Here is a 22352-nt window from a genome sequence, read left to right as displayed (position 1 = left end):
TATTGCTTGCCCAAAATACTTGCATGTAATTAAAGTGGTATAAAAAGTAGGTTGGAAAATAAAAAAATTGCCTTCAGTCTCAGAATTGACTGGGGTCACACTACAATGTTGTCTAACTGTCTTTTTTCTTTTTAATCCTTCCGAACTGGAGAACCTGTTGACTGACTGACCGGGCTTGGCCAGTTTCCCTGGGTTGAAAGCCAAAGGTAGCCTTTGTATGATGACATAGACTCCAAGATGTGCCATTGGCAATGACAAAAAAATCTGTGTGGCTGGCCACAAGGCAGACAGGATAAGGCCACCAAGAGGGAACAAGCAGAAGTGTATACATTCGGGACCTCCAGCAGTTCCCTGTTGGGAATTACTCACACCGTTTTACAGAGTTTCCAACCTGAACAGAGTACTGTAAGTGACTATGACAGGCAGGCTAACAGGTTTGTTTTTGTTTTTGTTTTAAGATTTATTTATTTTATGCATGTGAGTACACTGTCACTGTTTTCCAGTCACACCAGCAGAGGGCATCGGATCCCATTATGGATGGTTGTGAGCCACCATGTGGTTGCTGGAAATTGAACTCAGGACCTGTAGAAGAGTAGTCGGTGCTCTTACTGCTGAGCCATCTCTTCAGCCTCCTAACAGCTTTTATTTTTAATTTAATTATTTTGTTATACTACTATTTTATTTTCTGTTTACTATTATAGCAAATACTCTGCAAATACCATATTACTAGTTGATTTACCAATATCGCGGCACCCTTATTACTGCATGGAATATTTCCCAGTCCCAAGACACAGCTGTATTTGCTGGAACCTCACTTTGGTCCTATCATTCTCTCTTCCACTGATACTTTCTGTTGCTTGTTCAATGTATAAACTATAGCTATCTGGTACATTTTTAAAAAAGGCTTTGTCTTCTACTTTAGATATCTTTTTAAAAAAATACATGTGAGTGTTTTGCCTGCATGGGTGTCTGTGCACCATGTGCATGTGAAAGAAAATAAAATTTGAGACCTGTGATTCATGTAACGTATGTCAAATAACCCAAAGAGTTGTTTGTGAGCTTTGAAACCTGGGGTTGAGAACATAGCAGAACAGACCAGGACATGCCCGGGCAGGCCCATCATTAAGACATTCCTGAGGCTGCTTGGCCATAAAGATAAAGAGAGATAAAGAGAATGACATGCAGGACTGGCCCAGCACCTCCCTATCTCCCGCCCTTCTGACCTATGTTAAATGTTAACAGGCTGCTGATGTTTAAATGAACCAATCATGTGAAACCGAGCCAATTCCTCCCCCAGCCCCACCCCTTTTCTATAAAAACCCCTAGCTTCCAAGCCTTGTGGTCGAATCCATTGTCTCCTGCGTGAGATACGTTTCGACCAGAGCTCCGCCATTAAACTACCTCGTGTTTTTACATCAAGGCGTTCTGTTCTGTTCATGATTCTTGGGTACACACCGAAGTGGGAATTGAGTGGGGGTTTCCCCACTAGGTTCTTTCACATGCATGCCTGCTGCATGTAGAAGTCAGAAGAGAGAAGCAGGTTCCCTGGAATGGGGGCTGTGGATGGTTGTGAACCTCCATGTGTCTGTGCTAGGAACTGAACTCAGGTCCTTTGCTCCTAACTGCTGAGCCATTTCTCCGGCCCTCTAACAAAAGCTTGAACATAGGCCTTCTCCTTAGCAAATGTATTATAAAGATGTAGATCTTTGCAAAACTTCGACTACAACAAAAAGTTTTGTGTTAATGGAATAAATTATAAAATCGAAAAGAAAGTAAAAGACAATAAGTGACTTTATCAAGAAAATGTGCGATATTGTAAACATCTGATGGCACATGCCTTTAATCCCAGCACTCGGGAGGCAGAGGCAGGCAGATTTCTGAGTTCGAGGCCAATCTGGTCTACAAAGTGAGTTCCAGGACAGCCAGGGCTATAAAGAGAAACCTTGTCTCGAAAAAACAAAAATAAATAAATAAATAAATAAATAAATAAATAAATAAATAAATAGTTGTCATAGTCATGGTGTTTCAACAGAACACTAAGACAATAAAATGGTGTTATATAGTTTTATAGGTAAAAGCTAATGTAAGTTTATAGATAAATACTTTACTGATAAGAAAGAAGATATGAGAATGTGGAGGATTTTAAATCTTTTCTTTTTGACACAGTTTGGTAGGTTTTTTCTAGGAATTTAATCACACCTTTTAATTTGCTAACTTATTGTCACTCACTTGTCTATAATATCACTGTGCTGTCATTTGTGTCTGCAGCATCTATAGTCACCATTTTTTTCTACCTATCACACCATTTATTTATGCTTTATTTCAGACATTTTCCATTCTAAAGAGAATGAACTTCTTGGCTCTCATCCTTTTTTATATTTCTATGTTCCACGTCTTATACATCTACAAACATTCGTAATATTTTCATATTATGCTGTGTTGCGTCCAACTCGACCAGCAAGGAAAATGCAACCACTGGTTCTTCTTAATGCAGTTTACTCAGGCAGCTTCTCTCTTCAAATCCCCCAGCCTCTCTGGTCACAAGTGTTTTTTTCCACTCCAGCCACAACCACGCCCCCACCAATCACCACAGGTCACATCACCTCACTAGGCAGGCTTGCTCAGCCAATCAGGGATTAAGGGCGGGCCATCCACCAAATATGGGCTTGTTTACTGCCTGGAATAGATTTCTGTCCGGCTGGCCAGGGAGTCCTGAATGGCTTCCCACAATGCTGTACTTCTGATGCTCTGCTCTCATAAGATATAGCCTTAGTTCATTGGTTCTCATCCCTCAGCTCCTAGCAAAACTACAAAAAATAACCATTGCGAGGCCTTGCCTCCACCAGCCCTACTCTCTGCTCCCAACATTTCTCTCTTGTATGTATAAAATAAACATGTCCAACAGATGGTGCAAAAGCCCTAGTCCAGGAAAGAGGTTTCTTTCAAGGGTAGGAGTAGAACTAAGACTCTTGTACATTAATACTAAAGTATCTTTAAGGTAAAACAGACCCCTCACTATCTCAAGAATTCCACACGAGGGAAGGGTATGCTTCTGTGTGACCAGGTATCTATCAACGTGCACACAGTTAAGCAATGTCCGTCCCTGACAGGTAAGATCCATTTGTCTGTTAGTCTACAGTCAGAGAGGAGACATTCCAAAACGAATACAGAGCAAGAGCAATAAAGCCAGAGGAGGCTTCAGAGTGAGGCATCTGCATGGTGGAATAACAGGAGCAAACCAGAAAATGAAACATTTCAAGGTGAGCTACTATCCCATCTCAGTCAGAATGACTTACTGTCATAAAATTAAATGACAAATGGGGGCAAAGATGCATTAAAAGATGTAATGTTCATTACATACTGTTGGTGGGAATATAGTGATGTAGTCACAATATAAGTCAATATGGAACTACCATATGTCTCAGCTACACCACAGTTTGATATACTACCCCACAGACTAAGTCAACATACTGCAGAAATACTTACACATTCATGCTTATACTACACAATCTGTAACAGCCCGGGACCAGAGCCGGCTTAGATGTCCATCAGCATATGGAATCTTTTTCAGCCATAAAGAAAGATGTGATCATTATATTTGCTAGAAAATATATGGAAATGAAGATATAAACACATATACAATGCAAAAGAAATCATTAGATGCTTTTAAAGAAAACCATCAAGTCTGCTTGAAATCCACCCATAAAATTCTTCAACAGTAATGCTTTTCAAACTTTTGACAGTAGACAATAAATTAGGATTTATGATATACTAGGTTTTTGTTTTTCATTTTATTTATTTATAATATCTAAGAACATTGTAGCTGTCTTCAGATGCACCAGAAGAGGGTGTCAGATCTCATTACGGATGGTTGTGAGCCACCATGTGGTTTCTGGGATTTGAACTCAGGACCTTCAGAAGAGCAGTCGGTGCTCTTAACCACTCAGCCATCTTTCCAGCCCTGAGTTTCTTGATTTGCAATCTTGGTACCATTTAAATCCATCCTATGGTTGAATGTGACTTATTGCAACTATACAAAACTCAGTACTCAAGCTTTCTTGAGTGACACAGCATGCCCGTAGGTTATATTTAGAGGTGAGGTTTATTTTTATCAGCAAAAACATCCTTACGCTGCTTTCTTAATAGACTGTAATTTTTAAATGCAACTATAAGCCATTACATAAAGTAATTTGATAGCATCAGGTCAGAAGTCCCACAAAATTGATCTAAATAATGTATATACAACAACCTATTTAAACACAGTTACATAACATTTCTTTTTAGGAGAGACAGGTCCATGGGTAAGAGCGCTTGTTGCTTTTGCAGAGGATAGGAGTTCAGTTCCCAGCATGCCTTGGTGGCTTGTAACCCTCTGTCACTCCAATTATTGTAGATCTGATGTCTTCTGATGACCTCAGGCACGGCATATATGTACATATGAAAATAAAATAAATAACTCTAAAGACAAATAATTACTTTCAATACAAATACAAACCTAAAAACTATTCTTAGGCTGGGCGGTAGTGGCACATGCCTTTAATCCCAGCACTCGGGAGGCAGAGGCAGGCGGATTTCTGAGTTCGAGGCCAGCCTGGTCTACAGAATGAGTTCCAGGACAGCCAGGGCTACACAGAGAAACCCTGTTTTGAAAACCCAAAAAAAAAAAAAAAAAAAAAAAAAAAAAAAAAAAAGAGTTTACTACTTGACATCATTTATTTCTGGCCAAGAGAAGATGTGTGAATTTAAAAACTCTCAGATGGTGGGCTGGTGAGATGGCTCAGCAGGTAAGAGCACCCGACTGCTCTTCCAAAGGTCCTTAGTTCAAATCCCAGCAACCACATGGTGGCTCACAACCATCTGTAACAAGATCTGACTCCCTCTTCCGGTGTGTCTGAAGACAGCTACAGTGTACTTACATATAATAAATAAATAAATCTTTAAAAAAAAAAAACTCTCAGATGCAGCTTCCCAACCTACAATACTATCGAGTTCATCATGTCTTGTTTTCTTTTGTTTTTGTGCTTTGTTTTGTTTTTTTTCGAGACAGTTTCTCTGTGTATCCCTGGCTTTACCAGGCTTGTCTCAAGAAAGCAGACTAACTCCAAAGGTCGGTGGATTGGGCAGTAGGTAGAATGAGTCCTGCGGGGCTGGCAAAATGGCTCAGCAGTTAAGAGCACTGACTGCTCTTCCGAAGGTCCTGAGTTCAAATCCTAGAAACCACATGGTGGCTCACAACCATCCAGAACGAGATCTAACGCCCTCTACTGGGGCTGTCTGAAGACAGCCACAGTGTACTTACATATAAATAAATAAATAAATAAATAAATAAATAAATAAATAAATAGAAAAAAAGAAAGAGTCCTGAATTCTGTGTCCCCTTCTCTGCTAGCGCTGACACATTAAGCCTGTGATTTCACTTGTAATAAAGTCAGGGCATTTGTATTAACCCGCCTTGAATATCTAGCTACTGACTGTCAGTGCCAGATGAATCTTCGCTTTAGGATGCAAGGACTGGAAAGGCTAACAAACTGTATTTTGGCTTTTCCAATTCTGCCATCAGAGGGCACCAGAGAGCGAGAGAGAGCTAGCGATCTAGAGAGCTTGCTGGCTCCTATCCATTTCATTCTAGTTTTTCTATCTGCTCTGCCCGACTTGCTTTGTTTGTTAGATTCCATTTCACAGGATTTTGCCTCAGTGTTTCAAACTACTCTTTCTCCCAGAAGAGACGTCAGCACCGGCTGACCACTCCTTTCTCAGAAATCTGAGTACAGTTCCAGGACCCCTCTTTGTTTTTGATTTTTCTAATTTGCCAGGGCAGCAGAGGCAACCAATTCCTCAAGGAGTGGACCATGGTCATGGCCAATATGAGCCTTTGAGTAGCTGAGGTAGCCCAGCTCTCTCTCACTGGGACAGCGAGCTGCTTGCACCTTGTAGCTCCTACCTTGATGTCCTCTCACTCTCACATTGGCCTGGTTGGGTCTCAGCAACCTGAATCCCAAGCCAAGGGAGTGTCTCAGAGTTCAGGGCAAGATGGCCTCCAAAGCCAAGAGCTTTGTGCTGAACCTGGGTAAAGGCTCAGCAGTCTGAGCCTACAGGCCAATCCCTTTTCAACACCATTGTATGCAGCAGCAAGCACAGCAGAGTCAGGAGGATGAAGGAACCTGTCTTGCTCTCCAGTCTGGGAGCATCGTGGATGTGTGCATCTCTTCAGCCATCCTGGGCTGACCGTCAACGAGTCAGAGGGACGTCGTTTCAAGTTCTCCAACTACCTCAACATAGAGGCCATCAACTACATGGAAGCAGAGAGCGATTTCAGGATCAAGTCTGTGGCCTATGAGAGAAGCCAGTCACAGAGTCCAGAGTCCAGAGTCCCCCAAAGAGGCAGCTGCCTCTGCTCCCCCCGCCCCCTTCTCCCCCCCCCCCCACGCGCGCGCGAAGAAGAAAGCTTGCATTTTTGTAACTGCTCTGTGATATTCTGTAGAATGTATCATTGCAATGTAAATTAAATTCAAGCCCTGTCAAGTCACCAGTGTGAGAATTAGGGCATTGGTTGAAAAGTGAAGAAGTTCTGAAATTCAAAATAAGGATCCCCCATTGAAATGTGTCTATTTGGTTTTGTTTGTTTGTTTGTTTGTTTGTTTGTGTTTGCTTTGCATGTTCCCGATATCTGTTTAACAAACCTAGAATTTAGATCTCTTTGTTAAAACAAATGAACAGAATATTAGTCTGATTTATTTTGTTTGCTTGTTTGTTTTTATTTGTTTTTTGGTTTGTTATTTATTTTTTTTTTGTTTTTGTTTTTGTTTTTTTTTTTTGTTTTTTTTTTGAGACAGAGTTTCTCTGTATAGCCCTGGCTGTCCTGGAACTCACTTTGAAGACCAGGCTGGCCTCAAACTCAGAAATCTGCCTGCCTCTGCCTCCCAAGTGTTGGGATCAAAGGCATGCGCCACCATGCCCGGCTTTGTTTTTAATCCACAGGAATAGACACTGACGAGCAGAGATATGTGTTCAAGTGGTGAGAATCCTGTACAGCGCATGCTCAGTGTATCCTGCAGGAAGCGCTTGCTGAAGCTGTAGTGTTTTCTGTCGATTACATCACTTGCCAGCTTCATTATGCCCCTTGTAATTAGTTAGGCCATGATTTCTTTCTCTTGATTCCTGCCTAAAATAAATATATTTTCTCTATGCCTTGGGGTTTGGCTGGTGGGGATGAAGGAGCCTATCAACGTTTTGGAGAACTAGAGTCATCTGTTCTCTGCTACAGAGCATTCCTAAAATAATCTCCCGAGTGAAGCTTGAGATTTATCAATATTGAGTTATTCCTGCTCCTGAGAATCAGTGGGGTTAACACCTATGATTATTTCTAATGAGATAGGTTAAAATTAAGGGTCCATTTCTAAATGATACTGTGATCACTGCACCACGGGTAGGAATCCCACCGTCCCGTTAAAGCCACCACTTCAGTCCTCAGACATGTACTTCTGAGCTCTCAGGCCTAGAACCTTCATATCTTCAAAATGTCCACTTTCTTCAGGCTGGAAGCAGATGTGATAGCTGCATCTCACACACATCCGGCTTTAAGTGTGTGAGAGGGGAGGAAAAGAACGAGAGGAAATCTTCATCTCCTGCTATTCCTTTCCATAGAAATCAAGATTTCAGTGTAGTTCAGCCCAAGACAGGAAGGTTATACAATACACACACACACACTTAAAAACAAAACTTTTAAAAAGAAATCAAGTCAAAATAACTTTTATTCATCTACTTACATTTTCTCTGAGAAGGAAGGTGGTAAAGGGACGGCCAGCCAGTGGAAGTTGCCAGCACAGAAGTTTTTATTTGCGTCCATTAAGTCACCTTAGTCACAGGAATGTACAGCTATATGCAAGGCATTGTACAGTTACATCTTCTGGGTTTGTAAAGGGTGCCTTGTCAGTTATAGGAGATAGCAGCATGCCATTTAAGCTTTACTATGGAGTAGAAGGAGTTGGCTCACTAACACAGTGACTTAATGTTACTTTCACCAGTATTTATACAAAACCTTCTCCAGAAAACTTAGAGGCCTTAAGTAATGTGAAATGTTACAAATTCCAAATCGACATTTGAATGTGTGATGACTTAACTGTTTATTTTGTATTCATTTAGTGTTACTTTTGCATAATTGTGTGATGTGCACGGATGAGGAAACAGACAACGACCTATTTTTCTTTCCATCCCTTGTGTCTTCCTCTGTGCTGTTCACTGGTCCTGTTTTCTCTTTGACTGCTCTTTCTGTCCCTGGAATACAGTCTTTCCCTTGTTACGTGATTCCTCTCGTTAACAGAGTCGCCCAAAACAAACTTCTCTAAGCTTCTAGTCTTGTCTGGGAGTTTTAAAGACTTTTCATAGACAGTGTATTTATCGATCTTTACAATGCTACTGTGAGGTAGATAGGAGATACACAATTTTTACCCTCATTCTGGAAAAACCACCCACCAACAAAATGTAAAGGAAGGAGCACTAGATGAGCAGCTACACAGTGTCTGTAGCAGGAGGGATGTGCTCTGTGCTCTAAGCTCACTCCATGTGTCTCAGTGTCTCGGTGACTCTGTAAAGTCCATGGGCCCCCATTGCAAGTAGGTTCAGCATGGCCAAGTGAATTTACTCTCCTGTGTACAAAATGACAAGAACTGTGCTGTGGTCTGACATTTGGTTCTCTTCCTATAGGATTTCTCCTTAGCCCAGAAGATGAGTCTGCAAAGGTTACTGCCCTTGACCTCAGGCACTCTGAAAGAGTGTCCCCTACAGGCAAGTACACAGAGTCTCCACACAGAGTCCCCGGGGCAGAGCTTTCATCCCCTCAAAGAGATCCTGAGGGCATTTTGCAGATTCGACAATCATTTGTCCTTTTGTGACAACATTTGACAGTAACAGCCAGGTAGGAGTCAATGGTGCAGGCACTGCAGGAGAGAGAAATGGGGGAGGGGGAGGCAGCCTGTCTGTCGGTCTATCTGTTTTGCTTTGTGGCATTTGAAAGTGTCGACTCCTTTTTCAGACTTGACTTAACTTGGCTTTCTTTGGTTGAGCTTCGTCCTAATCAATCTCCTTTATTTCTGGCTTCTGTGTCTTTACACTGCCTTAGGTTCCCACAGGTCTTTCATTTTAAACTATTAATAAAGCACAGAGTATTTCAGGTCTGGATTTCCCTCCAGATGGAGTGTGCTCCCCATGGATGCGACTGATCTCACGCTCACTGGCCTCCACTTCATCTGAATAAGTGATGCTCACTTAGGTCAATCTGGATTTGTTTGTTGATATTGTTTTTAAGAAAGCAGTTAAAATCATTTCAGTGGCTTTCTTGCTTGACGGGTAGCAAAAGTTTGCCCAGATACATGGCAATGTTGACAAGATCCTCAGCAAAGACGTGAAATCAGGAAGGACATGACTCTGAGTAGGAGATGGGACCGAAATAAAAGAAGCCGTGTGTGGCTTTTCCAGTCACTAAATATGGAAGCCAGAACGGTGAGTAAACAAGATTATGAGATGCAAGAAGCATCCTGCAAGAAGCCACAGATTATGTGTTTTTCCGAAGCCACTCAACCACCCTGGCAATTCTCTTCTTGTTTTGCAGATTCTTCGTCTTCATTGCCTGTAATTTGGCTTGAACCACAACCCTCTGGCGCTCCTCCAACACAGTATTGAAGAAGTGCTGCAACTAGGAGGACAGAGACAACTGATCAGTGCCACCAGACGTCTCACTGGCACAAATCAAAACAGAGTTCCCGGGAAATAGCCAAACCATTTTGCAAAGAGCATTGATGGTTCCTAGGAACAGCTGTGCAGACCTCCAGCATGTGTCCCTGGGGAGGCTGTGAGTGAGGCAGTGTGATTATGACCATACCTCCCCAGAAAGGTGACATGTCAGCCGGAAGGAGTGTCCATATAGTAAGAACTTGGCCTACTAACTTCCCTGTTTCCAAAGTACATGATAGCGCTCAACAAATAGTTACAAACTACGTAGAGGATATTGCAAAAGATTTGTGAACCGAGACTTAGTGAGACCCTTCTGAATTTCAAAGGGACTTGGAAGCTTCCAGAGTGCAATACTGATGCTACTTATATCTGTATAGATGTTATGCTTCATTTCTGAATGTTTGAGTCAAATGGGCACTGTCTATAGATGTCATGATCTTTTATTTATCAGAACAAATAAACAATTCAGTGAAGTTTCAGGATAGAAAATTAATATGCAAAAATCAGTACTGTTGGGCTAGAAAATTAGCTCATTTGGCAAAGTGCTTGCCTATGCAACCATGAGGATCTGAGGTAAATTCCCGCCTTAGAAGTGGGGCATGGTGGCATGCTGTAGATGTGATTCCAGGGGCTACGCTCCATCCCAAACAGGATGCCAAGTTTGGCAGTGTTGTCCACGTGGATCTGGGTTTAGAGTCACACATTCAGGAAGGAGTTATGGAATCTTCCTCCATGGTAAGGAGGGCCAGGGCGGTCAGGCAACGTGTGACAGGGCAGCCCTGGCATGAAGGCTCTGAGAAGTCAAGAGACACTTGTCGTGGATTGAGTTTATTGTTTGTATTATGTTAATTGGGTTCCCCAAAATTACATGAGAATCCTGCATGTAAGAAAGACACTGTGGGTCCCCGCCTCCAGTTGGTTCTAATGGGTAAGAAAAGTTGCCAGCAGCTAATGGCTGGGCAGGGAGACAGGGAGACAGGGAGACAGGGAGACGAGACAGGGAGACAGGAAGACAGGGAGACAGGGAGACAGGGAGACAGGGAGACAGGGAGACAGACAGGGAGACAGGGAAACAGGGAAACAGGGAGACAGACAGGGAGACAGAGAGGGAGACAGGGAGGCAGACAGGGAGGTAGACAGGGAGGTAGACAGGGAGACAGGGAGACAGACAGTCTTTTAGATTTCCTGGGCAATGGAGTTAAGGGAAGAAGAAAGTTTAGTACCGTCATGCTGGACAAGCAGGAGAATCAGGCTTGAGAGCTGCGGGAGAGAAAGCACACAATCATGAAAGAGCCAGGGAAGAGCAGTCTCAGGTCCCTTTGCCCCCTATTGGTTCTAAGGTAGTAAAGATGAAATATAGATTTTAGTAAGTAATAATTCAGGAGTATCGAAGGGGAGGTGCTAGCAACATGGAAGTTTGGGAGTAGCCCAGACATCATTGAGCTGGTTAAGACATATTAAATATACGGCTGTGTGTGTGTGTGTGTGTGTGTGTGTGTGTGTGTGTGTCTTTCATTTGAGAATACAGAGCATTGGGGCAGGTAGCGAGGAACTCGAGGTGTTGCCTCCAGGGAGATCAGAGCAGCTTAATCAACTACAGCTACAGACAAGGAGAGGCCATTGTGTGAAGCCATGGAAATGAAGCCTGGATTGTGTTGGAGATCCCAAGAGATTAGAGGTCTTAGAGCCAAGGAGACCTTCAGACATGGTGTGGAGCCAGCCCAAGAGAGAGAAGTGTATTACAGGCAGCAAAGGTGAAAGGACACAGCCACCTAACCCATTTGATGCTGAACATAGAGCTCTATGATTTGGAGTTTGCCCTGCTGGGTGACTGTTTTTCTTTGGCCCACTCTTTCCTCACTATGTCCCAACTCCTCTCTTTTGTAATGGTCCTGCATATTCTTTGCCATTATATGTTGGAAATCATGTAGTTTGCTTTTTGATTTTACAAGACATTACCACTAAGAGAATGCCTTGAATCCCAGAAGAGACTTTGTATGTTGGACTTTTAAACAGTGTTAAGACTGAAAGACAATAGGGACTTCTGAAGTTGGACTAGATGCATTTTATGTGATGATGTAATCACAAGCCTATGGGAAACAGGGAGTGGAGATGAAAATGGTCTTTATAGGCTCATAAGTTTGAATGCCTGGTCTCCAGTTGATGAAACTGTTCGGAAAGGATTAGGAGGTGTGGCCTTGCTGGAAGTGGGCTTTGAGATCTCAGCTACTGCCATGTCTTCCTGCCTGCTACCATGCTCCCTGCCATAATGATCCGGGTCTCTAACTCCCTAAAGTTGTAAGCAAGGCCCCAGCAAACTCTTCTGTAAGTAGCTTTGGTCATGATGTCTTATTAGAGCAACAGAAAAGTAACTAAGACAGAAGTGATTAAGGGAGTGGCTCTAGATGAAGATTTTAGTGTCTGGAACAGACTTTAGAATTCACCAACACCCACACTTATTGAAGACTCCCTTGGTAATATGGAGAACACTGAAAGCCCATTGTTTGAAACATTTGAGGGGCTTGCTGCAGGGTAAAAAATTTTTTAGTGACTATACATATAACTTTTAACTGTTTTTAGGAAAATAATAATACTGGCTGGTTGCTTCTAGCATCTCTGGATAAACTGACAAAGGGAAAAAATGGATTGTATGATAAAAATGAACCAACTTCTTGTATCTCAGGATACAGTGACAAAGGAAATAATGGACTCTGTGGTAAAATTAATCACTTTATAGCATCTACAGATACAGTAGCAAGAAAAGAACTCAGGTATACAATTGACTGGCTCCAGATGCACAGAAAAAGTCTAAAAATTTCCCAAGTATGCCCTGGAAAAGAATCGTCTCTCCAGTAGCCAGAGAGCTCAAGTTGCAGAAAAGCAAACCAAAGCTCTCAGTATAAGAATGCTTGAACAACAACAAAATTGAGACCCAACCTTGGAATTGATACCCAACCTTGGAGGGTATCAGCAGTTTAAGTAAAGGCATTGATTGGTAAGGGATAGGATCGTGTAACATGGGGTGGGATGTGTAAGGGGACCCTACTGAGGCTAAGGATATTGAACTTCAGATTCTGAAGGGCTTATCTCATCTGAGAAAGTGATCTCCCTATCCTTAGCAGAGGATGCCCCTCTACTCTCACCCCTGCAATATTGACCTTTTCCCTTTTGCCTGAGAAAATCCATCCTTCATTGTCTGCTCAACCAGGGTAATCTTCCCTGAAGAAGGTGCCAGGGCCCTCTAAACGTTGCCTCTATATCTATAATCAGACTTAAGGCTGAGCAGGCTTCCAGAGAGGACATAGGAAGCTTTGTCCATGAGATGGTGTACAAACTACTAAAGGGCTCTGTCATTATTGAACTAGATATCTATTCTGGCTGTGGATTTGCCTTTCCTGCACACACTGCTTCTGCCAAAACTGCCAGCCATGGATTTTACAGAATGCTTTATCTACCATTGAGGTATTCCACATGACGTGGCTTCTGACTGTAGAACTCATTTCACAGCCAGAAATGTGTGACGATGGGCCTGCATTCACAGAATCCATTAGTCTTACCATGTTCCCCATCATCCTGAAGCAGCTGGTCTAATAGAATGATGAAATGACCTTTTGGAGACACAGTTACAGCAGCAATTAAGTGACAGTAGTCAGGAAGGCTAGAGCAAGATGCTCCACACAGCAGCAGTGATTTGAAGCCACATCCAATATATGGTATGATTTCTCCCTTAGACACTATCCATAGATTCAGAAACCAAGGGGTGGAGAAGTGACTGGTTACGTTAGCTATCACCTTTACTGACCCACTAGGGATCTTTTTCGTTCCTTAAGTTCTGCTAGCCTAGAAGTTTTGGTTCCAGATGGAGGATCACTCCTGTCTGGGGAGACAACAAATATTCCAATGATCTAGAACCTCAGACTCCTCTTGGCCCTTGTTGGCTTTTGACGCCCTTAAGCCAACAAGCTAAGAAAGGAATAACAGTGTTAGGAGGGGTGATTGATCCAGACTGCTAACGGGAAACTGGATGCTTCTCTACAATGGAGGTAAAGAAGATTATGTCTGGAGTGAAAAAAATTCTCAACCTTCTCAATGCTGCGCCCCTTTAATTCAGTTCCTCATGTTATGATGAAACTTTTGTTGCTACTTCTTAACTGTAATTTTGCTACTGCACTGCCTTGCAATGTAAATATCTGATACACAGGACATCTGATATGCAACCTGGCTGCTTTAGAAAAACTCAACGGATATAATACCAATAGCACTAACAAAGCATAGGGAGATGATTCAGATAAGCATATGAATTTTAATCTTACCACGTCAAATTATATCAAGGGTGCTTACCAAATAGTCTACTTCACAACACTATCAGTGCTCACCTCTGTGATCTGCTGATCTGTACTGACGGTCCTCCCTAAGACAGGCACTAGAGCATCCAGCCAATCTGTTCCATACCTGCAAAGCAACAAGGTGCTGCTCAGTGAAAAAGGCTGGCGGAAGAAGCTGCATGCTTCTGCAGTAGATACATAGCTACATATGTAGCCTCGCTGATGTCTTCCTCACAAATCTAAGGGAAACCACATATGAACTTGTGTAGCTTTGCCTTTAAGTAGGATATCTGTTATGCAGAGAACTACTAACACTAAAGAAGTGTATATATATATATACAGTTTTGTGCAATAAAGTTTGCAGTTTAATCTAAATATTTAATCTAAATCTAAGTATTTCTTTATAGCAACAATTATAGGCATCTATTCTATGGGCAGTTAGAATTTATATACCATGTCACAAAGCAAAAAAAAAAAAAACTTTATAAGGATGTATATAAATAAATAAATGCGGTTCCTCAAGAAATAATAGTCAATATGGAATAGATTTCAAAATCCACTGACTAAAATGCTTTGCGGTGTCCTTAAAGTTATGTTTGTGTGTTTTCTGGCATGGGCATCTCTATATTCTGGCAGTCTCAAGATGTCTTGGTACCATGATTGCGTTAGCTCCATTTAGGAAACAAAAATTGTAAAGTGTTTCAAAGAAAGAACAGATACATACCGGTGCAAAGTACTGCTGTAGTAGGGGGAAGGGGGAAGGACTTTTGGATGCATTAAAAAAAAGAAAGAAAAATTGAAATAGGATTATTATAGTGACTTGAACAGAAATTGCTTTGGTAGCTAATACACATACTTCAAAACTCCTCCAGAGGAGGATAAAGACAGGAGAGAGAAGTGGAGAAATCAAATGTGGGTTTACTTCTTGCTAAAATTGCCATCCAAAGGAAGGGCTTTGATTTCTTTCCCTCGTGATATATGATGGCTGACTCTTGAGTTTAACCTTTCTGAATTCAAACCAACTGCATTTTTAGATTACAAGGGAAAACTTTAGGCCATATCAAACACAATAGCTGCCATTTCACAGAGGATGAAACCAAACCCTAAGTGTCAATTAGTAGACAGAAATCAGGCCAGGGTTGTTTCACTTGCAGTTTGAGATGACAGAAAACATTGTCTCTCATATCTCTCTTTCTCCTGGGACAACTGGTCTATATATATATATATATATACAAGAGGCTGTGCCTCTAAAATGCTAGGTAGCTGAAAGCTCTATGTTTCTTTCTTAGAAACTTTATATTGCTAAAATAACGAATGAGGTGATGAATTATAAACATTTTTGGAGCCGTACCTTTGAATCTAATTTGTCTTGAAGATTTGCGACATAATCATGCTCAATGCTGATTATACTTTCAATAAGCCATAGATATTCTGATATCTAAAGATCTAAATGTGCATTCCTATGTCATTTAAGCGAACATGTTTTCATCCTGAATTTGAACTTCAGCTTTCAACAATTCATAATTGCACTGTTTATTCAGACAAAACCATTAGCAAAATTGAATAAGACTTCCAATATAAATTAAACAATAAAAATAAATGTATTCAATTTGTAAAACACATTTAGTTGAGTATAAAATACTCTTTGTAGTAGAATATGCCAAAGAAGTAAACTAATACAATTTACCATAAATATAGCATCTTCTATGAATTTGGTGTTCTCTAGAATAAAATATAAAAGTAATGAGCCCAGGCATGAACAGTTAGTGCACTTACAATCCTACAAACTTCATGGAGATAATGAGACTCACTTAGAAGTTTTTGTTTTTATTTTTGCTTTTTAAAGGAATTCTTTATATGTTTTATTTAATGTGCTTATATGGGTTAGCTAAATCAAATTGTAAGACAATCAACTCTTTAGAGAGTAGGATTTAAGTCTTACTAGGAAGTCGCCAACACTTTCCTGTTCTCTAAAGGCAAGAAAGATTCTTATGAGGAGCAAAACTGACACATGCCGGCCCCTTACATTAAAAGCAATCTTTCTTATCACTAAGGCCCTCGAGGTAGGAGACAGAGCCAAAGCAGGAAAAAAAATGTACAAGAACTAGAAAAATACCACTCTATGCCTTTACCTTGCATCTGTTTTTTTCTTACAATTTAGCATCTCTACAACACATGTGCCACAATGACCAAACCAACCGTTCCTTAATTTTGAAGTGAGAAATCTGTTCAGCTAGAAGCAAGCCCTCAAGCTCTACTATCCAGTCTAGCGGCTTCCACTGGCTAACGAGGTGCCCACATGAGTCAGGCATCACAGAGAGACAAGCGTGCTCTCCACTGCCCGGGTGACACCGTGTATTGATTTCTGTATATAATTTTAGAGTGAGTTGTTTAATGCAGTTTTGAAGTTTGAATTTTTCCCTTCACTTTGCATGAGTCAGCAAATTAATGAAGGGTCTATCTAGTTTCGATCCATCAGTGTTGCCTGCTGACTTCTGTATCCTGATGAAGGTATTCTTTAGCCGGGCTGTCCAAATGTGGCAGCCTCTAGTCACATGGGACACTTCAAATAAGGATAATAGAATTGACAAACTGAATTTTAATTTTTGAAAACGTCAATGAGTGGAAATGTAACTATCTACATGTTAGCTAGTGGCTAGCAGATTGAGCAAGGATAAGTGGTTTTGGTTTTGCTTGTTTGTCTGTTTGTCAGGGTCTTACATTGTAGCCCACACTGACTTGAAATTCATTATGTAGCTCAGGATTGCTGTGAAGTCATGGCAATCCTCCTGCTTCAACCTACTAAGTGCTAGGATCACAACATTGAGATAACACACTCAATTTCACTGTATATAATTTTAAAGACAGTATCAACTGGGCCCATGCTAAACTTTGTTTGAGTCATTTGAGTAACCAGTAAAAGGTAGAGACTTTCTATCTTATACCAGTCTTCAAGGGGCAGCTGTGCTTTGGAGGTTTCATGCTTATTAGCCACTCTGCCAAATTTCAGAGGCAAGCTCATTTGTCTGTGTGGATTGTACTAGGGGTGATATATATTCGTTTATATGTATATAAATACATATATATGTATGCATGTATGTATATGTGGTACATACATATATGTATGTGTGTTCATATTAGGAATTCATTAGGAATAGATACTATATATAATATTATATATCATATTATATAACATATTATATGTCAAATTATATATAACCAAGAGTTAGAGAACCTTAAACAAAAGATAAAAACAATGTTTTCATAATGTGAATATAATATGTATGTTTCTATGATGAGCTAAAGAAATGAAGCAGTATAAATGAGCTTTCATCTATATAGTTTTAAATTTTCTAGTGCAAACAAACCTCATACCGTTTTCATGTTCTAAAGGTGCTCAATAAGTGTTTACAAAACATCAATTACTTTGTTCTACGAGATATTCATGTACATCTATGGTCATTAGCATTTATATTCTGGCCATCTTGGCATGGTAGGCACATGGCTGTAATCCTAGTACTTTAGAAGTTAAATGTGAGGTTGAAGAACTTCAGGTTTTCCTCAGCTACATGGTATATTCAAGGGCTTGGGCTATATAAGACCCTGTTTCAAAATCAGATAAAAAAATTGTAGAAGAATATGAATTTATTCTGAAGGAAGAAACTTCTTTGCAAAACTTCAGGTGCTTCAAGCTGGCAAGATGGCTCAGCAGGTAAGATCACTGACTGCTCTTCTGAAGGTCCTGAGTTCAAATCCCAACAACCACATGGTAGCTCACAACCACCCGTAGAGATCTGACTCCCTCTTCTGGTGTGTCTGAAGTCAGCTACAGTGTACTTTTGTATAATAATAAATAAATCTTTGGGCCGGAGCAAGCAGGACCAACCAGAGCGAGCAGAGGTCCTAAAAATTCAATTCCTAACAACCATATGAAGGCTCACAACCATCTCACATACATTTAAAAAAAATGATAATTAAAAAAAAAAACTTCAGGTGCTTCAACCTTATCCATGTTTTATCTGCTAAATGTATAGTGTCTAGGCAGATGCATTATTAATATTAATTCTTATCTTTTAAAAATATATGGTTATATAATGTTCTAGAAGGAGCAACCATCAAAGACATGCTCTCTGACTTTTGCATGCTAAATATATATTTTTGCTGACTAGAAGACCTAGGAAGGAAGATCTAACCCTAAAGGGTAAAAAATATAAAAATTCAACAATACAGAATCCAGATAAATAAAAGCAATATGACCACCATTAGTAACATGTGTTATATTCAGGCTAATGATGTAATATTGTTTGTTGCAGAGCATTTGATCACATTGGGAACCCCAAGATGTGAGCTGGAAAAAGCTTGCTGTGGTGTGGCTCAGCCTTAGCATGTACCTTTAACCGAAGTGCCTTCTGTTCATTGGAAACAAGTAGATGTGGTGTGGCTCAGCCCTAGTGCACACCTTCCATCCAAGAGCTAAATAAAGTCAGCCCTCGGCCAAGTAACCACCTGATGCGGAATGAACGTAAGGAAACAGAAAGGGGAGTCTTCGAGCTGAAGCGTATTTAAGACAGAGTGGAGGAGGAGAAGGAGAGGAGCGTTCCCTTCTGGGAAGTCAGTGGAGTAAGAAAGTCAGCTGGGTGCGTTCTCTGCCTCTCTGAGCTCTGGTTTTCACCCTAGCATCTGGCTCCTGAGTTTTCATTGGTAAAATCAAATGGTTGAATTTTTTTGTTTTGTTTTGTTTTTAAAACAAGTATTTCTTGAAGCCATGGTGCTAGGCATCATGAACTACATGAATGGGTGGGGTTATCATCATACCAAAAGTATGACTTACTCAATTTAATGTTCCTTAAGATTTCTTGTCGGGCATGGTGGCGCATGCCTTTAATCCCAGCACTCGGGAGGCAGAGGCAGGCGGATTTCTGAGTTTGAGACCAGCCTGGTCTACAGAGTGAGTTCCAGGACAGCCAGGGCTATACAGAGAAACCCTGTCTCAAAAAACAAAAACAAAAACAAACAAGACTCCTTGATGGATATAGTGGGGAAACTGAGATAAATAAACGTACATGCAGTCCATTTTCATACAGGAAGCCAAAATTAAGGATAAGTGGTCTTCAATGCTTTCTACTTGGTGGTGAGACAATATGGGGAAAAGGTCATCACATTTTCAGTGCGTGAAAGAACTTTTCTGACATAGTCAGGCTGAAGGTGAACGTTTCCATAATCAGTGTCCTGGGGTACTAGGAACAGTGGCAATAGGCTATAATGTTTGGGGTGTCTACTGGAGCCCACTGACCAACACTTTGGAAAGAGAAAACCTATGCCCAGCACCGAGCTCTTTACTTGAGAGGCTATGGTGTCTGGAAGGAGCACTGCCTCCCCTCTATAGAAAGGTCTACATGCATGCACCATATCAGCAGCATGACGTGGGCTCAGTGAGTTCAAAAAGAAAAAGAACCCATGACATTGAGAGGGACTCGTCAGGGTGTGTGTGAGAGAAGAATAGCGAGGGAGGGAGTGGCAGAGGGGCTAGATCAAGGCATATCATACACGTATGTGTAATTATCAAACCATAAAACTATCCAAATTATATTCTCTGGTCAAAATAGGAAATAAAAGCAATTAGTGAGTTAAATGAAAGTGAGGGCCTGGGTTCCTTCTTACCTTTCAGTCACAGCTACCCAGTTGTCCATTAGAAAGTCCTTTGCAATGTACCGGCCAACCTCAGATGTTGCTACAACAACTATTATATTTGTTTCACTAAAATTGGAGGGAACCGCAGTGATGGCATACTCCATAAATCTACAAGAGTCCAGTTGTAAGATGTGAATAAGCTTTATGAAAAGTTAAATTTTAAAATGGTTCTAAGTATTCGTACAAATAACGTGTGTTTCTTTCTCTCTCTCTTCTTTTTGATACGGATTGTGTTTCTCCAGCAAAAATGCGCAAGGTAAGTTGATCATCTCACCTGTTAAGTATCCACGGGTCTTTACTGCAGCTCATTGCGTGAACAAGACGGCGGCGGCGGCTCTCGTCCTCTTCCTCGGTCGTATTGATGTAAAGATTAAACAAAAAGTTCCAGTCCTTATCACTCCCCAGAGCAATGGCACTGCAGAGGACCGCGTTTTCAATCTGAGGAGGGATTCTGAAAGGCATAAGAGGAGAAGGGGTTCCCCTATGGTAGCTCAGAAACATAGTTAGCCAAGAAGTCATACTCGGAAGCATAAATCTAGTAACATCACCTATAAAGAGCTATAAAGACCAAAGGTGGGGGTGTAAAGAAGCAAGCGAGGGAGCTGTCATTAGCTTTATGATAAGACTCGTCCATTTAGCCGAGTGGCTGAGTTTTCACGAAAGGAATTTATAAACATCATAGCGTACATACGTCAGTAAGGTAGTTTGGTGTCGGGTCTCTATCACATTTCCTTAGAGTCCGTCTGAGGTGGTAAATGAAAGGCAATGAGGTCCCAAACACCAAAGTCTCAGCAGTTAATGAGACTGAAAACTCAGATGGGGGGTGGGAGGTTCCCCCCACCCCCGCTTGAACATTCTTGCTGGAGAAACATAGTCCATATCGAAAAGGCGAGAGACAAACATACCTACATATTCATAGATTATAACATTAACAAGCAATCCTAGAGAGCAGTCTACCGAGATTTGAAACAAGCATAGACCATGCAATCTGGAAGCGCTTCGTGAGAAAACAGAGCAGCAGCCAAAGGCTGTGATCTCAGTGAGTTCTAATCTCCTGTCACGCCCACAACTGACTTAGATAATAGTTTTCCTGGAACGGGGGTCTGAAAAGGAATGGAGGAGCTCAACGGAGGGAGAGCAGAAATGGTCCCTCTCAACTCTAAGAACACCACCAGAGGAGAGAAACCGTGGGCGCTGACACAGCTGGGCACCGGAAGTACAAGGAAGCCCTTACGCTGTCTCTGGATGAGCCGTCCATTTTCTGAAGAGCTCTCTGGACAGCTGGAGACAGTCTTCAAGACCCAACCAACAGGCAGTTTCAAAAATCCTTTCCAGGGAAAATCTTGAAGGAAAAGAAAAGTCAAACCGGAGTGGTTAACTTTGAATTATCGTCTTCATTTTTTTTTTCTGCTTCTAAGAATATGGTTCACAAAACAATGAGAATTTTCAAACATCTCCTGGTGCTATCAGGTTTCGTTTTAAAAATAGCTTTTATGATGACAAACATATTAAAGGTCCAGAAAAACATTTTTAGAGAGGTCTGTGGGCACCAGCAAGTTCCTAACAAATAGTATTTTTTACAAAATTAGAAATAAATTTTTCCCATCATTCAACACCCCTAAAGATGCATGAGTGTGCACATATGATACATCTGTTGTCAATTTACTTTCTCCCTCTTGTACAAAAATTCTGTTATGGATTAGAAATATCTGTGGTGTGTCTGATCTAATACTGAAAAATAGGATGCTTTCTCTATTTAAGAAAAGATGTTCTCCCCCCTATTCAATTTGCTTTCCCTTGCTAAGCATCCGAACCTTCCTTGACTCCTGTCAATCACTGTGCGTGTCCAAAGAAAGGCAGAAGTATTCATTTCTTTTTATAGCTAAGCAAGAGTCTGCATTACTGTTCAAAACAAGTTCAAAGAAAGGCTCTGAACAACAATGAACCCAAAGATGCCACGCTTTGTTGTGTGTCTTGCTAAAGTCATCAAGTTTGGGGTCTGGGCGAAGGAAGCCAGACTGATTTTCAAGTTATTAGAAAATACAAAAGCCAAGGCTCTTCTGTTCCACCCTCTAGTTTCAGTGCAGCATGGCCTGGACTTGGTGATGAGGCTACTTGGGATGTGTGTGGGTGGAGGTCCCCTGACAGATCCTCTAAGAAATTTGTTTATGAGTTCACTCCCTCTCTTTACCCAACTCTAACTTAGACTAGCTGCAAAAAGATGGGATTCTCTGAAATTCTGCCTGTCCCAGGAGTTGCTGAAGGAGAAACACTGGCCCAGGATGCTACAAAATGAAAGCTTTTCAGCTCTACTTTAGGAGAGCCTAGAGTGTGTTTGGTTAACACGTACGCTACCTCATTGAGGGCATTTGTGCCTTCCTGTCCAACCACACAATCTGTGCCTGACACACTGTCTCTTGTTTTGTTTTGTTTTGTTTTGTTTTGTTTGAGACAGGGTTTCTCTGTGTAGCCTTGGCTGTCCTGGAACTCACTCTGTAGACCAGGCTGGCCTTGAACTCAGAAATTTCTCCTGCCTCTGCCTCCCAAATGCTGGGATCAAAGGTGTGCGCCACCACGCCTGGCTGACACACTGTCTCTTAACTTACC

The 22352-nt window shown here is 41.2% G+C and overlaps 1 protein-coding gene across 2 annotated transcripts in view; it reads right to left on the bottom strand.

Moving 5' to 3' along the window:
- Nucleotides 1–7846: 7846 nt before the first annotated feature.
- Nucleotides 7847–22352, bottom strand: part of Lvrn (laeverin) — a 56756-nt gene continuing 42250 nt past the window's right edge. For both annotated transcript variants that reach the window (XM_021150951.3, XM_085833459.1), the window contains exons 16-20: nucleotides 20980–21087; nucleotides 20020–20196; nucleotides 19716–19853; nucleotides 14106–14181; nucleotides 7847–9691 (exon numbers count right to left, since the gene is read on the bottom strand). In XM_021150951.3, coding sequence (XP_021006610.1) covers nucleotides 9551–9691; nucleotides 14106–14181; nucleotides 19716–19853; nucleotides 20020–20196; nucleotides 20980–21087 — 640 coding nt within the window. In that variant the 3' untranslated portion in view covers nucleotides 7847–9550. The remainder of the gene's footprint in view (nucleotides 9692–14105; nucleotides 14182–19715; nucleotides 19854–20019; nucleotides 20197–20979; nucleotides 21088–22352) is intronic.

This window comes from Mus caroli, unplaced genomic scaffold (genome assembly GCF_978045245.1).
Source record: "Mus caroli unplaced genomic scaffold, Mus_caroli_1 scaffold_19, whole genome shotgun sequence".
NCBI lineage: Eukaryota > Metazoa > Chordata > Mammalia > Rodentia > Muridae > Mus > Mus caroli.
Note: the sequence above shows the minus strand (reverse complement) of the source record. Positions and strands in the feature narration are given on the sequence as shown.